At 32.2% G+C, this 17,168-nt stretch overlaps 1 protein-coding gene across 1 annotated transcript; it reads left to right on the forward strand.

Annotated features, from left to right (window-relative positions):
* Positions 1-5,516: 5,516 nt before the first annotated feature.
* On the forward strand, positions 5,517-6,844 carry LOC149547941 (transcription repressor MYB5-like). The gene is made up of 3 exons (XM_089794819.1): positions 5,517-5,688; positions 5,834-5,963; positions 6,085-6,844. Exons 1-3 carry the CDS (start codon positions 5,568-5,570, stop codon positions 6,227-6,229), a joined length of 396 nt encoding a protein of 131 aa, XP_089650945.1. The 5' UTR covers positions 5,517-5,567; the 3' UTR covers positions 6,230-6,844.
* Positions 6,845-17,168: the final 10,324 nt, after the last annotated feature.

Genomic DNA, 17,168 nt, shown 5'->3' on the forward strand with positions numbered 1-17,168 from the left:
TGTGATATTTTCCACCAAAGATGCAAAACACCAAGTCGAACATCTTAGAATATGCGACGATTCCTCTCCAACCAGATATGCCAAAGCATGAAAGATGGGCCAGCAATCCAAGCAGCATGGAGAAAAGAAGACTTGGAGGGAGCAATACCCAAGCGGGCCCATAACTCAGGCAAAGAGGAAGCATGCCGACAAGAGCAACCCCAAGCACTCCACCAAATGTGCCATATCTGAGTAGAATAGGAGCAATGGAAGAACAGATGGGAGATAGACTCCTCTCCATTACCACACAAAACACAATAAGAGGGGCCCTGAAATCCACGTTTACAAAGATTATCCCAGGTAAGACAACGATTGTGAGCCACTAGCCACATGAAAAAATTGCACTTGGACCAAGAAACTTTATTCCAATTTTTCTTCCACCAAGGGACCTCAGCATCCCCAAATAATTGTCTAGTTATCTCCTGATATCCAGCAGAGACATGATATTTACCAGACAAGGTACCGCCCCAAGCCAAAACATCTGGACCAAGCAAAGAAGAACACTCTCTAGAGGCCAGAATTTGAGAAAGCTCCTGACGATCCATGTCTGTACCTCCAGGAGGCCAATCAGAAGAATGCTTCCATCTGTAACCAACAACATGTCCCAATTGATAAGGAGTCTAATCTAACCAGAAGGATAGAGAAACAATAATTTTAACTATCTCATGGTTATTTTAACTTTGTGTGTACATGTCTCCTCCTCATCTTATTGGTATCCTGAAGTCTATCAAAAGAGTTTAGACCTCTGTTGGGTCCTTTGACACTTTCAAACCTTTCAAAATTTACCGATCACAACTTCCTTCTCACTTGATGATCTATCTCTTTAGTAATCTCTCATGATTTTAAGTTACTTGTAAGGTTTATAATCCACCCAATTTCAAAAATTCCTTTCAACAATCATTGATGCTATTTGCAAGTATAAAATTGATTTTGTTATCAGTACTTAGAATATTAGTTACATGGAACACCATTAGTTATTTTGTCTATGTGAATAGTATGGTAGATACACTTTGAAAGATGTGGTACTATGACAATGAATGTATTATTGTTTATGTTTACGAATGGTAGAGTACTATAGACTTAGATGATATTTTTTCCCTTTTCCTTGAAATGGAATAGAATGGAAATCTTGATAGGACACAGAATCTTGGATCTCATTATTCCTTCTCTCTCTATGGAAGTCAATAGCACTAAATTAAATTAAAATGAATATGTAATTAAAATGTCAATGTATTAAGTGGATACATCTAGTTTACCTTACTGGTTAAGATGGTGCTTAATTTCATTATCAATCTTCTTCATGTTTGATTACATTGATGTCATTGTAAACAAATGGTGAAATACCATCGTACTTAAAAGCATGAAGTGTATTTCAGCTAACATGTTAAAATCCTATGTGTAGGTAGGAAAATAGAATACATGTTTATTCATGCTTGATTTGATCTGTGTCAATAAGTATGTGCATAGTATTTTGGAGTGATTACACTATGATGTCAATAATCACCATGTGTTGATATGAAGTAAATCCCATGTCATGGTAGAAAGTGGTAAAGATGGGTTTTGCTTATATAATATGAAAAACCTTGAATGGATGGTAACTAGCTGATTATATTGTTAACAATGTGTTATTCCTCTTGGTTTTACTTGTTTAGTCTTCCACATTGTAATGTTGGGCATCTTTCATGTCAGAAAAGATTCTAGAAAAGCTTATCAGCTTCATGGTGGGGTGGTAAAATACTCCTATAATATTCTTGCCCTTGTGTTCTTGGACATGTTATGGAGCCTATGTCATCTTAGATGATAGGATTGGAACAAGATGGTTTTTGATTTATTTAGAACATTTCATATTATCTCTTTATATATCATTCTTTTAAAATTAATTATTGTTGACTAGTCAATATTATTGAAAATGATCTTGACTCTTGTAGACTTTCACAATTTATGAAGATTGTTGATGTGGCATTGGTTTTGCATGGGCAATCTTTACAAGTCCTCATAGTGTCTCCATTCCTTCATAATCATCCTTCCATGTGTTCCCTTGTTCCTCACCAACCAACATATCTTCTGAACACTTGTCAAAATCCTCCTCCATCTCCATCTCAATGTTGGTATCATCCAACACAAGCTTCTCTTTCTTAACTTTGGACCCCTAAGGAGATTTTCTCATAACCCCACTAGACATTTCAATATCCTACTTCCTGGTAATTTTAATAGTAGATTATAGAGTATGAGATTTACAATATTTAGAAAGAACCAAGAGAAGGCCATCATGCACAACAAAAGGCCTTCATGCACAACAAACTTACTTTATTTTTATTTTTATGTTCAATAAAACTATTATTCAAAGATTTTAAAATGTAAAAAAGAAAAACTTTAGATACCCTTTTTCCCATAGTGGAAATGTTGTAGATATGGACTCTTCAGTACTTGTCATACAAGGTAAAATAGGCCTTGGTGCACAAAAGGACATTCCCCAAAATTTGTTTGATTTGAATTGTAGTATAATAATCACCCACTTTTGTCAAGGCATCCCTCTACTTGTTATTTTTGGTGAATTTAATGAAAACATCATTTGTAATTTTTTTCTCCTTATAAAACTGCATTCTCTCACAAGGAATTCCAAAGATCTTCGAAAGGGAACTAGGAGTAAGTTGGAATGTAATATCATACATTTGGTTTTATTGTCTTTCAAACGCCTAAAAAATATAATGTAGCTTCTAAATTGAAGCCATGGAGATGCTCTAGATAAAGGTTGACACCACCCTTCTTGAGTTTCTCTCAAATAGTTGCTATGTCCTTCCATTTCTTATAGTAGCTCAATTCTTGATGTTTTGAGAAACCACCCATATCATTGTTATAGTTATGAAAAACTAGATCTCTATTGCCAATATCCAAATTGTAAATTTCCTTAAACATACTACTGAAAATGATTAAGTCCAAGATGAACCACAAAGCATGCAAGAAATAATTACTCAAGAAGTTGTACCAAACCCATTCTGAAAACTAAAGCCCTCATTTATCACACCCACAATTATTTGATATCTCAACAAGTTGTACCAATCCCATTCTAAAAACCATAGCCCTCATTTATCACTCCCACAATTATTTAGTATGTTTCCTATGACACACTGTGTCAAATCCACCTTAATTTTTTTTAAGTTCAAAATTGAATTTGAGATCCTTTCATCAATGCATAACATGCTTAGTAAGAACTGCCAAGTTGGCAATCTGATTCCCCACCTTATTGGGTTCACAATAGATACAATTGACAATGACATTACCAAAAGTATCAATGATATATTAGACCTCTTTCATGATTTTATCAACCATTCATGTGGGAGGTGATTTTCTATGGAGACATTTACAATATTATTAGAATCGCCCTCTATCCACAAGACTTTGCATTGAAGGTCTTTAGAGAGTTTTATAATTTGGAGTGTGTCATGAGCTTCAACAACATGGCGCAATGATCCTTCCATAATCATCTTGGTCGAGGTTTCCTATGGCAGCACTATCAAATTCGCGCGTCCATCAATCCATCTATGAGGGGAGAACCAAGTAACATCATCCCTATTCTACTTTTATAATATTATCAGTCCCTGCCTTTAAAGGCAGGAACTAATGTTTTCTTTTAGCTCTCCTCTATTTAATTTTTTTAGGGAAGCATGCACATATTCTAAAGTTTAAGTGCTAATTAATTTTTAAATTTATTTACAATAGTCTAATTTCTTATTTCTGATTGGTCCTAGACCATTCTCTTGGGCATAAATAGTATTTTTTGGAATGAAAAAAGCAGGAATAAAAGGCAGCAATAATGAAATAAATATTTTTCAGATGCATTTATTATTAGTGTCATGTGGTTCTCAAAATATACATAACTCTATCTAAACTGATGAAACAAATACTTAAAGTATGAAATTTAGTTGTCATTAAACAATGGCAATGGTGGCCTCCCCCTTTTGTCAGAAATCATTCCTACCTATGCCAGCAGAAAAAGTCATCTTTAATAAATTTCATAGCACAAGATTTTAACCTTTTTCCAATTGTAAATTAAAAATTCAAAAGATTTTTCATGTACTAATCACTTAGTTCAAAATTTAATTTATAGAATTTTAATCTATCTTGTTGAAAAATAAAGTATTTACATTTTTAAAAATATTTGAAATTTAAAGTCTATTTTTTATTTGATACATTATAAACTAAAAAATAATTTAATTTAATCAAATAATTTTAAATATTAATCATATTACTTTTCTTATTCTACCAAAATCAATATATACTTTTTGGTTTTCAATATTATTTTTAATGATAACTATTATCATTATAATATTATCCATTAATATTTTCCTTTACCATTTTCTATTTTCTTCTCTTGTAAAATTCTAAATAATCTTTTCAATATTTTATGATTTCTTATTTATAAAAGTTACTTTTATTTATTTATCAAATTTGAAATTTTATTTTCATTAGAGAAATTTCCATCTTCTACTTTCCAATGTTTAGAAAGCAGGGACTCCAACACAACCAAAGATCTTGTTGTATATATTCTATTTCATTCTAAATTTGATTTCTATATTTTCTCAATGGACTCTTGAATTATCACCTTTTTAACATTTTTAAAAATCACCGACTAGTAAAATAGTGACCATAATATAATTTTGATTTTTCAAAATTTAATATTTAAATGTATGTATATATGTATGTATTTATGTGTGTCAATGTACGTACGTACATACATACATATATATAGATGCACACACATGTATAGATGCATACACACATACATATGTCAAGTCTACATTCATAAATTTGATTGAGTGTGATATACAAATAATCTAAGGACTATAAATTATCTTAATGGATAAGAAAGTTTAAGATTGATCTATGATAATATTATAAACAATTCTTATGCAAGAATATGTCACTTCTAAATTAGACATTACACTTAACTCAAAATTCATTTATAAAATCAAACAAACCATAAAAAAAGCATCCACGGCATATCTAAAACCATCCAAAACTTTAACATGGATTGTTTCTCCTAAATACTTGAAATATTGTTGAATACTTTAAAATAAAATATCAATTTTCCTAACGTCACATTATTTGCCTACAATACTGAAAAAAAAACACGACTTCCTTTTACTGCTAAATGAAAAACAAATTATTAAGTTCCACCGTCAAAATATGTTTTTGTTGGAATAGGTCTGAAGGGAAAAAATCACTTTTTAATGTGGAGGAAATTCATGTCAGTTGCAGCGCCTGCAGCAGTCGGATGTTGTGGAGCCAATATTTGCGTGTCTTAGGAAGGTACAAGTTACAAAACAGTGAATCAGCTTGCAATACCCATGTCTACCACGAACAGATAAGGATAAAGCATCGTATTTTATATTTTATTTCAATTGTTTACGTATAATACCAGTTTCTGTTTGTTAGATAGCACGGGCATTTCCCTTCACTACGCATCTCCTTGACGGTTTGGTGAGGTTGTCTTTGATTGGAGATTTTCGGTCGAACAAGTGAAATCAATGGGACGTATTCAAGTCAAACTTAACAGAGGACCATGGACGCCTCAAGAAGATCTATACTTAACAAATTATATCCAGTCTCATGGTGAAGGTCACTGGAGATCCCTTTCCATGAAAGCAGGTTTCTTTTCCCTCTTTTCTAATAGCAATTATTCACCATGCATGTAGTTTAGGGTTAGGGTTATGCTTGCCTCTTATAGTTTGGTTTCAGTTTTAGGGTTAGGGATTTGTTAGAGTTTTGGGCATTTACGAGGTATTGTTTTCAGGTCTTCTTCGTTCTGGAATGAGTTGTAGATTGCGATGGATGAATTATCTTCGACCTGACGTCAAACGAGGACACATTTTGCCCGACGAAGAAGATTTAATTCTCAGACTTCATCGACTCTTGCGGAACAGGTCAAACTTTTCCCATTGAAAACATTCCTGCATTGGTTTGTGTGTTTCTTTTTGGGTCTTTTACAAATGATTGTCTATCATATCTGAACATGATTTCATTTCGTGCCACAAATGAGTTCAGATGGTCTTTGATCGCTGGACGTATACCAGGAAGGACTGATAATGATATAAAGAACTACTGGAATTGTCATCTGAGCAAAAAGCTTATTAGCCAAGGCATAGATCCTCGTACGCACAGGCCCCTCTCTGAATCTGAGGACATATGATGGATCCCTCAAGACTGCAATACGGATCAAAACGATGTCACGTACACCACATCAGGAATAAACGAGAATCAAGAGAGAAATGCCAAAGATTCAGATTGTGCCATTGCAGGTAATAAAACAGACAGGATTTTCTCTTCAATGGCTTCACCAGAAATCCTTTCTTCACAGAACGTACCCATCATATTGCCTTCTGCCAGTGTAGAGACTTCCTACATGAAAATGAGCAAGTCTAATGGATTTGATCATCCAAAACAAATAACAGACGGCAGCTGGTTTCCTTATTCTCTTCCTCCTACTCCAATGGGAACATCTTATGGAAATGGGAGCTCATACATGAACCCTTCGTTTCTGGAGTCACTTCTAGTCAATGAAAATTCTGAGGTGAGAGAGCCTAGTGTTGGATACAATTATGTTTCACAGCAGTCTGAATTGGCAAGCCCTGGCTATGAATTGTGGTCTGCACTCCACTCTCCCAATGCTAATTACCGTTCACCTCATTGAGGTAGGGATAACAAACCCTTGCATTTTATATATTATATTAATGCTTTTTGTACTATTCACAGTGTTGATGTAATAGATTAAAAATTGTCAAAGGACTTTTATGCGAAGCTGTAATTTGGGTAGCTTATGTGTTTATGCTCATTCATAACATTCACTAAGTACCAATTTTCTGCCCGGAGAAAACAAATGACTCATAATTTGTAGGAAATACAATTGTTTTTGACACAAGTGCTATCAGTAATAATTTGAAAAAAATTGTGCACTTTTCCTGCTTTGAGATTTATTCAATGATCTATATTATTTTGCAGTTGTACAGGAATGTTTCCTTAGTACAGTGTGAAGGACTTGAATTGGTCTTCGATTTGAAATTCTGCTGCCATTTCATAAAGCATTTTCATGTTTCTGGTACAGATTGCAATATAACTGGCCATTCAAGGTTATTCCCTTGTCTGAATTAGGTGTATTCTTGATGATGATACTACATGGGATTCTTCAAAATTGTTTGTGCCGAATTAAAACCAGAAAGAAAAAACTCTTTAAAGTATTATGTGGGATCAACCAATCTCCAAATAAAATGATTTTAAAGTTCTATGAGAAGAATCATTTTAACACTCTTAACAAACCAAAATGTGCTGAGGATAAAGTGATTTTTAAAATATTTTAATAATAAGATTATATATATACATGTTTATGAGTTATCTTACAGTAGTTTAGCTGACTGTTTTGAATAATTTTCTGAATGTGATAAAGAGATTCTTTTGTGACTATGTTTTAAGATATTTCATCTTATGACTATTGATAATGATTTTTAAATATATTCATAATTAAGATAACGAATATTAATCACATAAAAATTATTAAATAATATTGTATTATCGAAGATACATTATCTAATTATCTACAATAAAAATACAATTATTTTGAAAATATCACTTCTCTTTGTTCATTATACACAGTGTGCTCAAGGCATTGAGTTTGTTTATGAAAGCATTTGAATGGTTATTTGTTCAATCAATCTTTATACAATTAATGCATTGAGCAAAGTAAAAACAATGATTATAATTTTTGACATGGTGTTATTATCATTTAAATTATATCTTTATTTTTTAATCCAGTTTTTCTTGTTATCAATCATGTGGAAAATCTCCACTGTAGGCATATTGATGTAGCCCTAGAATATACTTGAAATATCTAAATGTGTTCTAATGTATTAATACTCACATTGTACACACTATTCTAGTAAGATACCTCATAGTCATCTGTAAGACTAATATTAAAACTTATATTAAAAGTATTGTCAATTAAAAATTACCATGAATATGCTTGAAAGTTTCTGAATTTATCCTAATGTATTAATACTCACATTGTACACACTATTATAATAAGATACCTTATAGTCATCTCTAAGACTAATGTTAAATCTTATATTAAAAAAATTGTCAATTAAACATTAATTTAATATTATATTTTTGAAATAAAAGCAACCAAAACAAGGGGGCTGGCCCATTACAAACTAGTTAGATGACTATAGGTGATAACCATCAAAACATAACTAATTTAATATTATGTTAAATTCAGTAAGAAAACAATTTTTTAATGTAGAATGTAGATATTCAATTTGTGAAACGAAGAAATAAAATAAAATAATATCTAAATATATGTATATATGTATGTATGTTTGCATGTATGTATGTATAAAATTGTTTTATGAACATAGGTAAGGAACCTAAGACCTAAAAAATAAAGAATTTCTAATTAAATTTAGTAATCAAAACCTCCCTATATCTATGAAAAATTATAATAGTATGATAGAAAAAAACTAATTCCATGTTCAAACATGTTGATTATAGAATACTATTTTGAATTAATGGTGATGATGGGAGAGATGAGTGGAAAGAGAAAACAACTATGATGCCAATGATGGGACCTTTTCCTACATCTCACAAGGTCTATATTGTTGATAGGGAGGTATTTTTGCTTATCATATTCATGTTTTACTGGTGAGGTTGGGGTTTCATTTTGGGTGCACTTGTTTCCTTCTAGGTTTTGGAGCCTTCTCTTTGGTTTCCAGATCCAAGGTTATGATTTATTTCTTTGTGCTAAGTTATGGTTTCTATAGAGTGTGTGGTGAGTGGCTACTCTCCTCTCCCTTCACTCCTATTTTTTGGATATTTTCTCCTAATTCAATTTGGTGGGTGTCTCTTCTTGTTCTCTTTGGCTTTTCTTCTATTGCAATCAGTGGTGTGTGGATTTTTCTCTATTCTACCTACCTTTTCTAAGATGGGATTTTCTCTTTATGCCTCAGTGGTGGTTGAGGTTATTTTTGCTCATTTTTCTATCTGTACTACTTGTTGAGGTGGAAGAATTTTTGAGGTGGAGGATCACCTTGTGGAGATGGTTTGCTGCTAGTGGAAAGGTGTTGCTGATAGTTCCGTGATGTCATTTTCCTCTTATGTTGGTGTTTTGGGAGGTTGGATTGAGTTTATGTCTTCATAGGTTGGAATATTTTGACTTTGTTTAGAGGCTCAATGTTGTTTATGGTGCTTTTCGTTCTCTTTTATTTCAGGCTTTTGGTTACAACCTTTCTCTAGATCCTCTACTAGTGATTCTTCCCTCTTTGGTTGTATGGGTTTGTGTGCTAGGGGAGGTCTAAATCTCTTGGCATTGGTAGTTTTTGTGTTTTTACATGTGAGCTTTGGTGTTCATTTTGTATTGGTTTCTCTATCTTCTCCTTGATACTTTGACCTTTCATATTTGGTGGATCAGTTTCTCCTTAGCTGGCGTGTTTCTAGCTTCTTTGTTCCTTCTTCTCCTCACCTTTTTGTGAGACACTCATAGGTCCTCTATTCTCCTATGCCTCACTTCTATGATAAGGATGGACACCATAGGCTTGCTTTATAGGTTCTTATTTAATGATTGGCTCCAACTTCTAGTGGACAATCTAGAGGGAAAGAGGAAGAACATGGGGAATCAGAACCCCCTTTTGTTTATGTTTCAATTTTTGTTCAATTATTATTACAACACTCAACCCATGATAGTTTTGTTAATGATGCCTTAATGGACTTTGGGTATTATGAAGTATGTATATTTTAAGTTGTATATTATTTGTAGTTTTCTTTGTCATAGTTGGGACACATTAATATGGGGTTTTTATAAATTGAAAAGGGGGGGTTGGTTAATTATCAACTTGCCTATTAATTAGTTGTTTTTAGTATCCTGCACTTTGAGTTAGTCCCCTATTTGGCTACTTTCAATTTCAAAAATATTAAACATGTTGAAAGTGTGGAAACAGATTGAGAATGAAGAAGTGATCATATATCTTGAAACACTTCATGGGTATCTCAATGTATGGGGTATCTTTTCCCCTTAACACTTGCTTTACCTATAAAATCATTGGTTTTTCCTATGAGGGTTTATACTTCAAGGAAAGAAAAGTCACTAAGAAGACACTGGAGAAAATTCATAAGGATGACATTAAAATGGAGATGTGTGTCAAGTTGGGTAACTTGGTAATTGCATGAATAGTTGTCACATTTTGGGATTGGGAGGCCTCAGTCAAGCAATGCTCAATCGAGTAACACTTGGCTAGGTATAGCCCACCTTAGTGTCATTCTGTTCCTACGTGCCTAGGGGTACTTGGTCGAGTGGTACTCATCCAAGTACCAGTCGATTGAGTACCCTGAGTCATATATGTTAGAAATATTAATCTTTTCTCTCCTCTAATCCACATGTGAGAATATGTCATTTACTTGTCCTCTTGTCCACATGTGAAGATAACTCATTTTTTATAATTCTTTTCTATGAGGAAATTAGTTCATCCTCTTAAGAGGATTTTGACACTTTCCACACACTTATTATGAATGGTGGCATTAATACAAGTGAGAATTAAAAATGAAACTCCCTTCTCATCTCTATAAAAGAGATGATTTTCTCTCATTCTTCTACACATTGCATTAATATTATTGTAATTAACCAATGGCTCCAACTCTTTCTCCCTCTTCATTTATAATATTACACAAGGGGTTTTCTTTGCTTTCCTCTTTCAAAATCTATCTCCCATTGTGCATTATTTGGTCTACGCTCATTTTTGGAATGTGTAATTTCCCTTCAAATGAAATTTAAAAGTGCAATACACGATTCTAGAAATTGCTGGATAGGGTTAGGTAAAGTTCTGGAATAGATAAATCTAGAAAAGTTTATTTCTCCTATGTTGGCTAATTTAGATGTTTCTGGAAACAATCAAAGACCTCTATAAAAGAGGCACAATGTAATGTATTTTGGTATCAAGAATCAGGCAATGAAACGAGTATATAATTTTTGTAAGTGCCTATATTGTGTATTATGTGTTTAATTATCATTGTGGATCCAATCCATCCACACCCAACAGATTGGTATCAGAGCTAGGTTGGATAGAAGGTTGGACAGAATTTTAGATTGTGACAAAAGAGCAAGTGGTGTGTTAGTTTTGCTAAATGGTAGAGGATTGTTTGTGTTATGAGAATGATAGTTGTTTTGAAGAAGACCACATAGGTAGTGTTGAGCAGGAAAGAGGGAAAGTCAGCAAAAAAGGTATGGTCTGAATTCTTGTAGTTGTTTAATAGCATTTGAGAAATTATACTTTTATCTTTAAAAGAAAGGAAGATCATAGTCAGAGAATGGTGTTAACTAAGAAGTGAGAAGTTTAGCTATCTAAAGGTTTGTTTCAAGCTGTTTGAAGATTTAATTCTGAAAGTAAAAAAGTATTCAGAATTTTCCAAATAAACAGAGTAAAGTGGGTTTAATTGTTGAGTTCAATGGGAAAATCTGGTAGAGTTCAAAAAGAGAAGACAAACAAGTTAGAAGAAGAACTAGTGATGGTGAAGAAAGAAAATGCAAAATTATTGTGTGAAAAAGATATTTTGCAAAAGGAATTGGAAAAAGTAAGAAATGAAATGGGAGAAGAAAAATCTAAATTGTTAAATGAAATTAGTGTCCATATAGAGGCAATTGAAGAGCTAGAGGATAGGCTAAAATTTGTTGAAGAAGTACATAATTGGCAGGTGAACGAAACACATAAGATTAGAGAGAAAAATAAAGAATTCGAAGAAAATTTAAATTTGTTTGATGATGTTCAGAAAATGAACAAAGATTTAGAAGAAAATGTGAAGAAATTGGAAGAGGAAAAGAGTATGCTAAAGAAGGATCTATCTACTTTGAAACAAGAGAAAGAATGTTTGAATGTGAAACCATTTTTTTGTGATGTATCATGTGACACAAATGATTTGAGTGATTATGGGATCGAGAAATATGATTTTTTTGAGCTTGAAAGTGTTTGTGATGAAAAGTGTAAGAATGTAAATGGCAAGAATTTTGCTGATTTTCTTTGTTATGATAATAATAGTATTGGTTTGAAGATTATGAAAAGAATGGGTTTCAAAGGTAAAGGTCTAGGAATGCATGAGAAAGGAATAAGGAATCTTATTGAGCCTACAATTTGACCAAAATATGAAAGCCTTGGATATGATGCAGGCAGTGGAAAGATAAATAAAGGTTCAAGAGAAACAATTGAAGTCATAAAGATTGTGCAATGTTCACATTTTAATAGGAAAGGGCATACAAAGGATAGATGTTGAGACTTAAATCCATGTAATATTTGTTGCTTGAAAAATCAGTGTGACAAGACATGTTAGAATAGGGATTGCAAAAATGATTCTATGACAGGTTGTATAAAAATGGATTGTGGATGGAGCTATGGATCAAATTGGCCAAAAATTGCAAGAATTATCAAAGGTTTATTCAAGTACAAATGTTCAAGTGTAAGGAAGACTTCAGTACCAGTGGGAAATAGATCCAAGCAAGGCATCAAAGAGGCAAAAGGTTATTGGCATTTGTGACAAATGAGGCAACATTATCAGTGGATCCTATGAAAAGAGGAGTTTTTTGGCAGTGAGTTGTTTGTAGAAATTAAAGGCTATAGCCTTGGAAGACACTATTAATGAAGACATTAATAGATATGAAGATTATCAAAAATAGCATCAGGCAAAAGAAAAGATTTGGAATGTAATGTATTTTGGTATCAAGAATCAGGCAATGAAATGAGTATATAATTTTTGTAAGTGCCTATACTGTGTATTGTGTGTTTTATTATCATTGTGGATCCAATCCATCCACACCCAACACTCATGGCTGAAATAAACTTATCTTATAGTAACACATCTCACTTTGGCTACTTAAATTCTTTCATTTATGTTTTTTCATTTAAACATTTCTTACATGATATCAAAGCTAAAATTCTTATTTTGAGTCTTGTGTGAAAGATTGCCAACTCACCCATTTGTAGACTTCTTTTGAGAAAAGAATTTTTTTTTTTTTAAGCATGCTCATTGCAGCCTCCATTATAGACCTTGAAATTTATTTGAGTGCACCCTTTTCTCCCCCAAAAGAAACATTTTAATTTACAAGTCTTTTTCAATATTTTATTTTAAAGCCCCCATAGATCAATGTCATCCCAAAGATTCAAACTTTCTCATCTCTGTCATCGACCATCATCTTCATTTAGACTTCACTCTCCAACTTATTGCTCACGATTCTTCGTTACTTTTCATCAAGTTATAAACGTTCTGCACAGTGGAAGAGTGTGTGTTATCCTGATTATTTTTTCATACCCTGTAGAAAATTAAGTCCATTGTTTTTTTTTTCACCCTCGCGTTCCTTTTGAAGATTCTTTGGTAAACCTTAAAAAAGTCACCGCTCACCAAACCATTTCATTCATTTTTAATCATAGATGATTTTCTCTATGTGCTATTATTTTCTCATGAGACTCGTCCAATTTGGCACTGGTTTGGATGCTTTGCAGTTTCTCTTTTGGAAAATAAATAACAGGTAGTAGGTTGGAGGCTTGATTCCCTTTAGATTTCTACCACACCAGTACTTTCATTCTCTTATCCCCCTCTCATATTATTTTTTGCGGCATTTCGTCGCCAGCGTTTTACTAGTCAGTTACGTCTGGAGGATTCCCAATTATTATATCTATCTTTTTTGCAACGTTTCACTATTTCATTTTTTTTTTAACTTTTAATTTAATCACAAGTCCATAGTCTCTCCACGACTCTCTAACTTATATCATTAATCTTATTCTCTTTTATTTCTTAGCTTCTTAGTGTTTTTGACTATCAAATAGTATTGACCGTCTGGTTCATTTCATTTTCAATGGTGATAGGGGTGGATGGATTGGATCTACAATGATAATTTAACATAGAATACACACTACATACACTTATAAAAATTATAAAATCATTTCATTGTCTGATAATCAAAAACCATTACATTGTGCCTCTTTTATAGAGGTCTTTGATTGTTTTGAAACATCTAAATTAGCCAACATAAGACAAATAGACTTTTTCTAGAACTATCTAAACATAAATAACTTCTAGAACTTCACAAACTTAAATATTTATTTTACCTAACCCTATTCAGTAATCTAGTTGGAGTTTCTAGATTCCTCTAGTATGCGGAAAAATTACGCATTCCAACACTCCCCCCTAATTTAAATCTCAAATGTTGTTGCATACAAATTCCATTGTACCATGATTATTATTTATTTTTGCCTATTTCTCGTGTCCACATTCAAGCCTTAACTTTGAAACCTTTTGCCTCTTTAATGACTTTCTCTAATATGTTTTCCAATGCTACTGCATTCTTTCTCACACTTGAACATTTGTACTTGAATAAACCTCTGATCATTCCTTCAATTTTCTACCAATTTGATCCATAGCTCCATCCACAATCGATTTTGATGCAACCTACCATAAAATCTTTATTGCACTTTCTATATTCCATTTTGATGCAACCTGCCATAAAATCTTTATTGCACTCTCTATATCCAACATGTCTTATGACAATAATTTTTCAAACCACTCGTATTATAGTTATTTAAATCCCAACTATTCACTTATATTTTGTAGCAACATTGGAAGAACATTTAAATATTAAACATGGCAAAAGTTGGCAAAACGTAAATGTGGCATATGTCTTTTTTGAAAGTTATGTTATTTATGGCAATTGATTCCTATTCTGTCATTGCATGCAAAACTAGTATGCACTTGGTGCAAAACTTACCAAGTGTCAAACATTTGTGGAAGATTTCAATGGATTATACATTGTAGTTTTTTTGTGGGTATTTTAGACATCCACAAACCAGGTTCAATTTTTTTTTTAGTATTTTGGTTATAGGCATCCGACACAGCTTTTTGTATGTTTTTTGCAAAGTGCTGCTAGAAGGAATGAAGTATATGTTTGTGGGAAGCACAAGATGTTACTATGAGTATTTCTTTGTTATGGGTGACTATGTTTGTTGTCATGGAAATAATGGTGACGGTTTGTTAAAAACAAAATTTAGTATTTTTGTTCTAAAGTTGTTATGAAATGTTTACTCATTAAATATTTTTTGAATGTCTCTGTGCAAGTTTTTTGCATTGAAGAAAGTAAGCGGCTATGGAAAATAAGTATAATGGTTTTCTTTGTTATGCTAAAATAGTTAAAATTTAAAAGGTATGCACAAATCAGAGAGGTATGATGATTGGCTCTTCATGTTGCATTAAATAGAAGCTCAAATATTTTCTTTGATGTAGTACTAGTTTCTTAATTTGAGTAAAAAGATATTTTTCAAGTCTTGAAATGAATAAAGGGTTTTCATATGTAAACCCTAATTGGCTTGGTTCAATTTTCTTAATGGCAATAACAGGTCTAGTTTAGTTTTTCTTGGAATATGTGTTATAAAATGTGGCTTCATTCAGATTTCTTGCAGCATATCTATTGTGAAATTTTTGAACCAGTTTAAAGAGTTTGATGGATCATTTCTATTGGTTTAAAAAAGGAAAAAAACTACATTTTAGTTTGACAGTTCGAGTTTGAAAAGAAATCTCAGTGATGTAAATAAAAAAAAGAGAGGCCATTCTTGCATAACTACCCTAACTGGTTTAGTTTGTTTTAAAACTATTTTTTAATTTTCTCCTATATGAATCACATATTTATTTTAAAATAATGTTGTAAAACTTGAAAGATGTATGTATGATTCAGTGTGGTAAAAAGTAGAGACACAAAAAATATATATATTGAAATTGTGTAAAGGTGATTTGAAAGGTTGATTATAAACTTATCTACATGTATAGGTGTATGGTGTATTACATACAATTATATGTGTATGTAAGATTGTAATATAAGTAACAAAGAGGCAAATAGGGTTGAATCCATGAGCAGTTGTTGCTGCTGATTGTAAAGAGTTGAAGTTCAATAAATTTATAGGTTCATGGAGTGGTTTTTCTCCCTATGACAAAACTATAAAGATTTTTGAGGGTCTCCCACTCGACACAAAAATTTGTGCCTCGATCTTCTGTGAGTTAATATTTTCTTATTCTTGCATGGTGAATGATTATTATTATTATGAGAAAAATTTGTATGCATTAAGTTTATGGCTTGTTAAAGTTGAAATTTGTAACTTGTTTAAACAAAAGCAATAAGTTCTGATTCACCTCCCCCAGAACTTCAATACTTCCAACAAGTGGTATCAGAGCATAGGATTATTTTTAGGAATTGTTCCATGGATTTTTATTGGAAGTAAAATGGCATAGGCTAAAGGAGCTTCCCTTAACCAAGCTCCATTATTTGGAGGTAATGACTATGTCTTTTGGAAAGTTATGATGGAGACATTTATACATTCTTTAGATGTTAGAATGTGGGATGTCGTTATGAAAAAATATAGTATTTCACCAATAGTACCTACTAATGCTAATGATAATGCTAATGATAAACTAACATATGAACTAGATAAAAAGGCAAGATATGCTCTTCTGTATGGTCTCACCAAAGATGTGTTTGCAAAAGTAGTCTATTGTAAATCAGCAAATGATATTTGAATGAAATTGGAAACTATATATCAAGGAGATGAAAAAGTTAAACAGTCAAAACTATTAGCTCTCAAAATGCAGTTTGATAACTTAAAGATGAATGAAGATCAAAATATTTCAGCATACTTCTTGAAAATTGATGAAATAGTCAATGCTAGAAAAGGTCTAAGAGAAGAAATTCAAGAACATGATATAGTTTCAAAAGTTATATAGTCAATTCTACCTAAATTTGAAATTAAAATTTCTACTTTAGAAGAAAAGAAAAGTTTTTCTAAAATGAATTTGCACCAATTACAAGGAACCCTAACTACTTGTGAAATGGGAATTAGCAATCAAGCTAGTTCTACATCAAAAGAGACAGCCTTTAAGGCTGATAAAAAAAGAAGAAAGTGATTCAGATTTAACAAATGCTCTAGAAGAATTATTAGTCAGGAAAATGGGAAATAAATATAAAGGAAAACCAAAATGATTTAGTTGTGGTCAATTAGGACATTTTGTAGAAAAATGTCCAAATGTAGAACAAGAAGACAATGATGAGAAAATTAAAAAGTTTT

This window comes from Cupressus sempervirens, chromosome 7 (genome assembly GCF_028749045.1).
Source record: "Cupressus sempervirens isolate cs-2001-9-10 chromosome 7, ASM2874904v1, whole genome shotgun sequence".
Lineage (NCBI taxonomy): Eukaryota > Viridiplantae > Streptophyta > Pinopsida > Cupressales > Cupressaceae > Cupressus > Cupressus sempervirens.

Bases quoted from the DNA above. Each gene is read 5' to 3' on its own strand.
- LOC149547941 (XM_089794819.1), top strand. From the start codon at position 5,568: ATGGGACGTATTCAAGTCAAACTTAACAGAGGACCATGGACGCCTCAA. The intron at 5,689-5,833 runs GTTTCTTTTCCC...TATTGTTTTCAG, and splicing joins ATCCCTTTCCATGAAAGCAG to GTCTTCTTCGTTCTGGAATG. The intron at 5,964-6,084 runs GTCAAACTTTTC...AAATGAGTTCAG, and splicing joins CATCGACTCTTGCGGAACAG to ATGGTCTTTGATCGCTGGAC.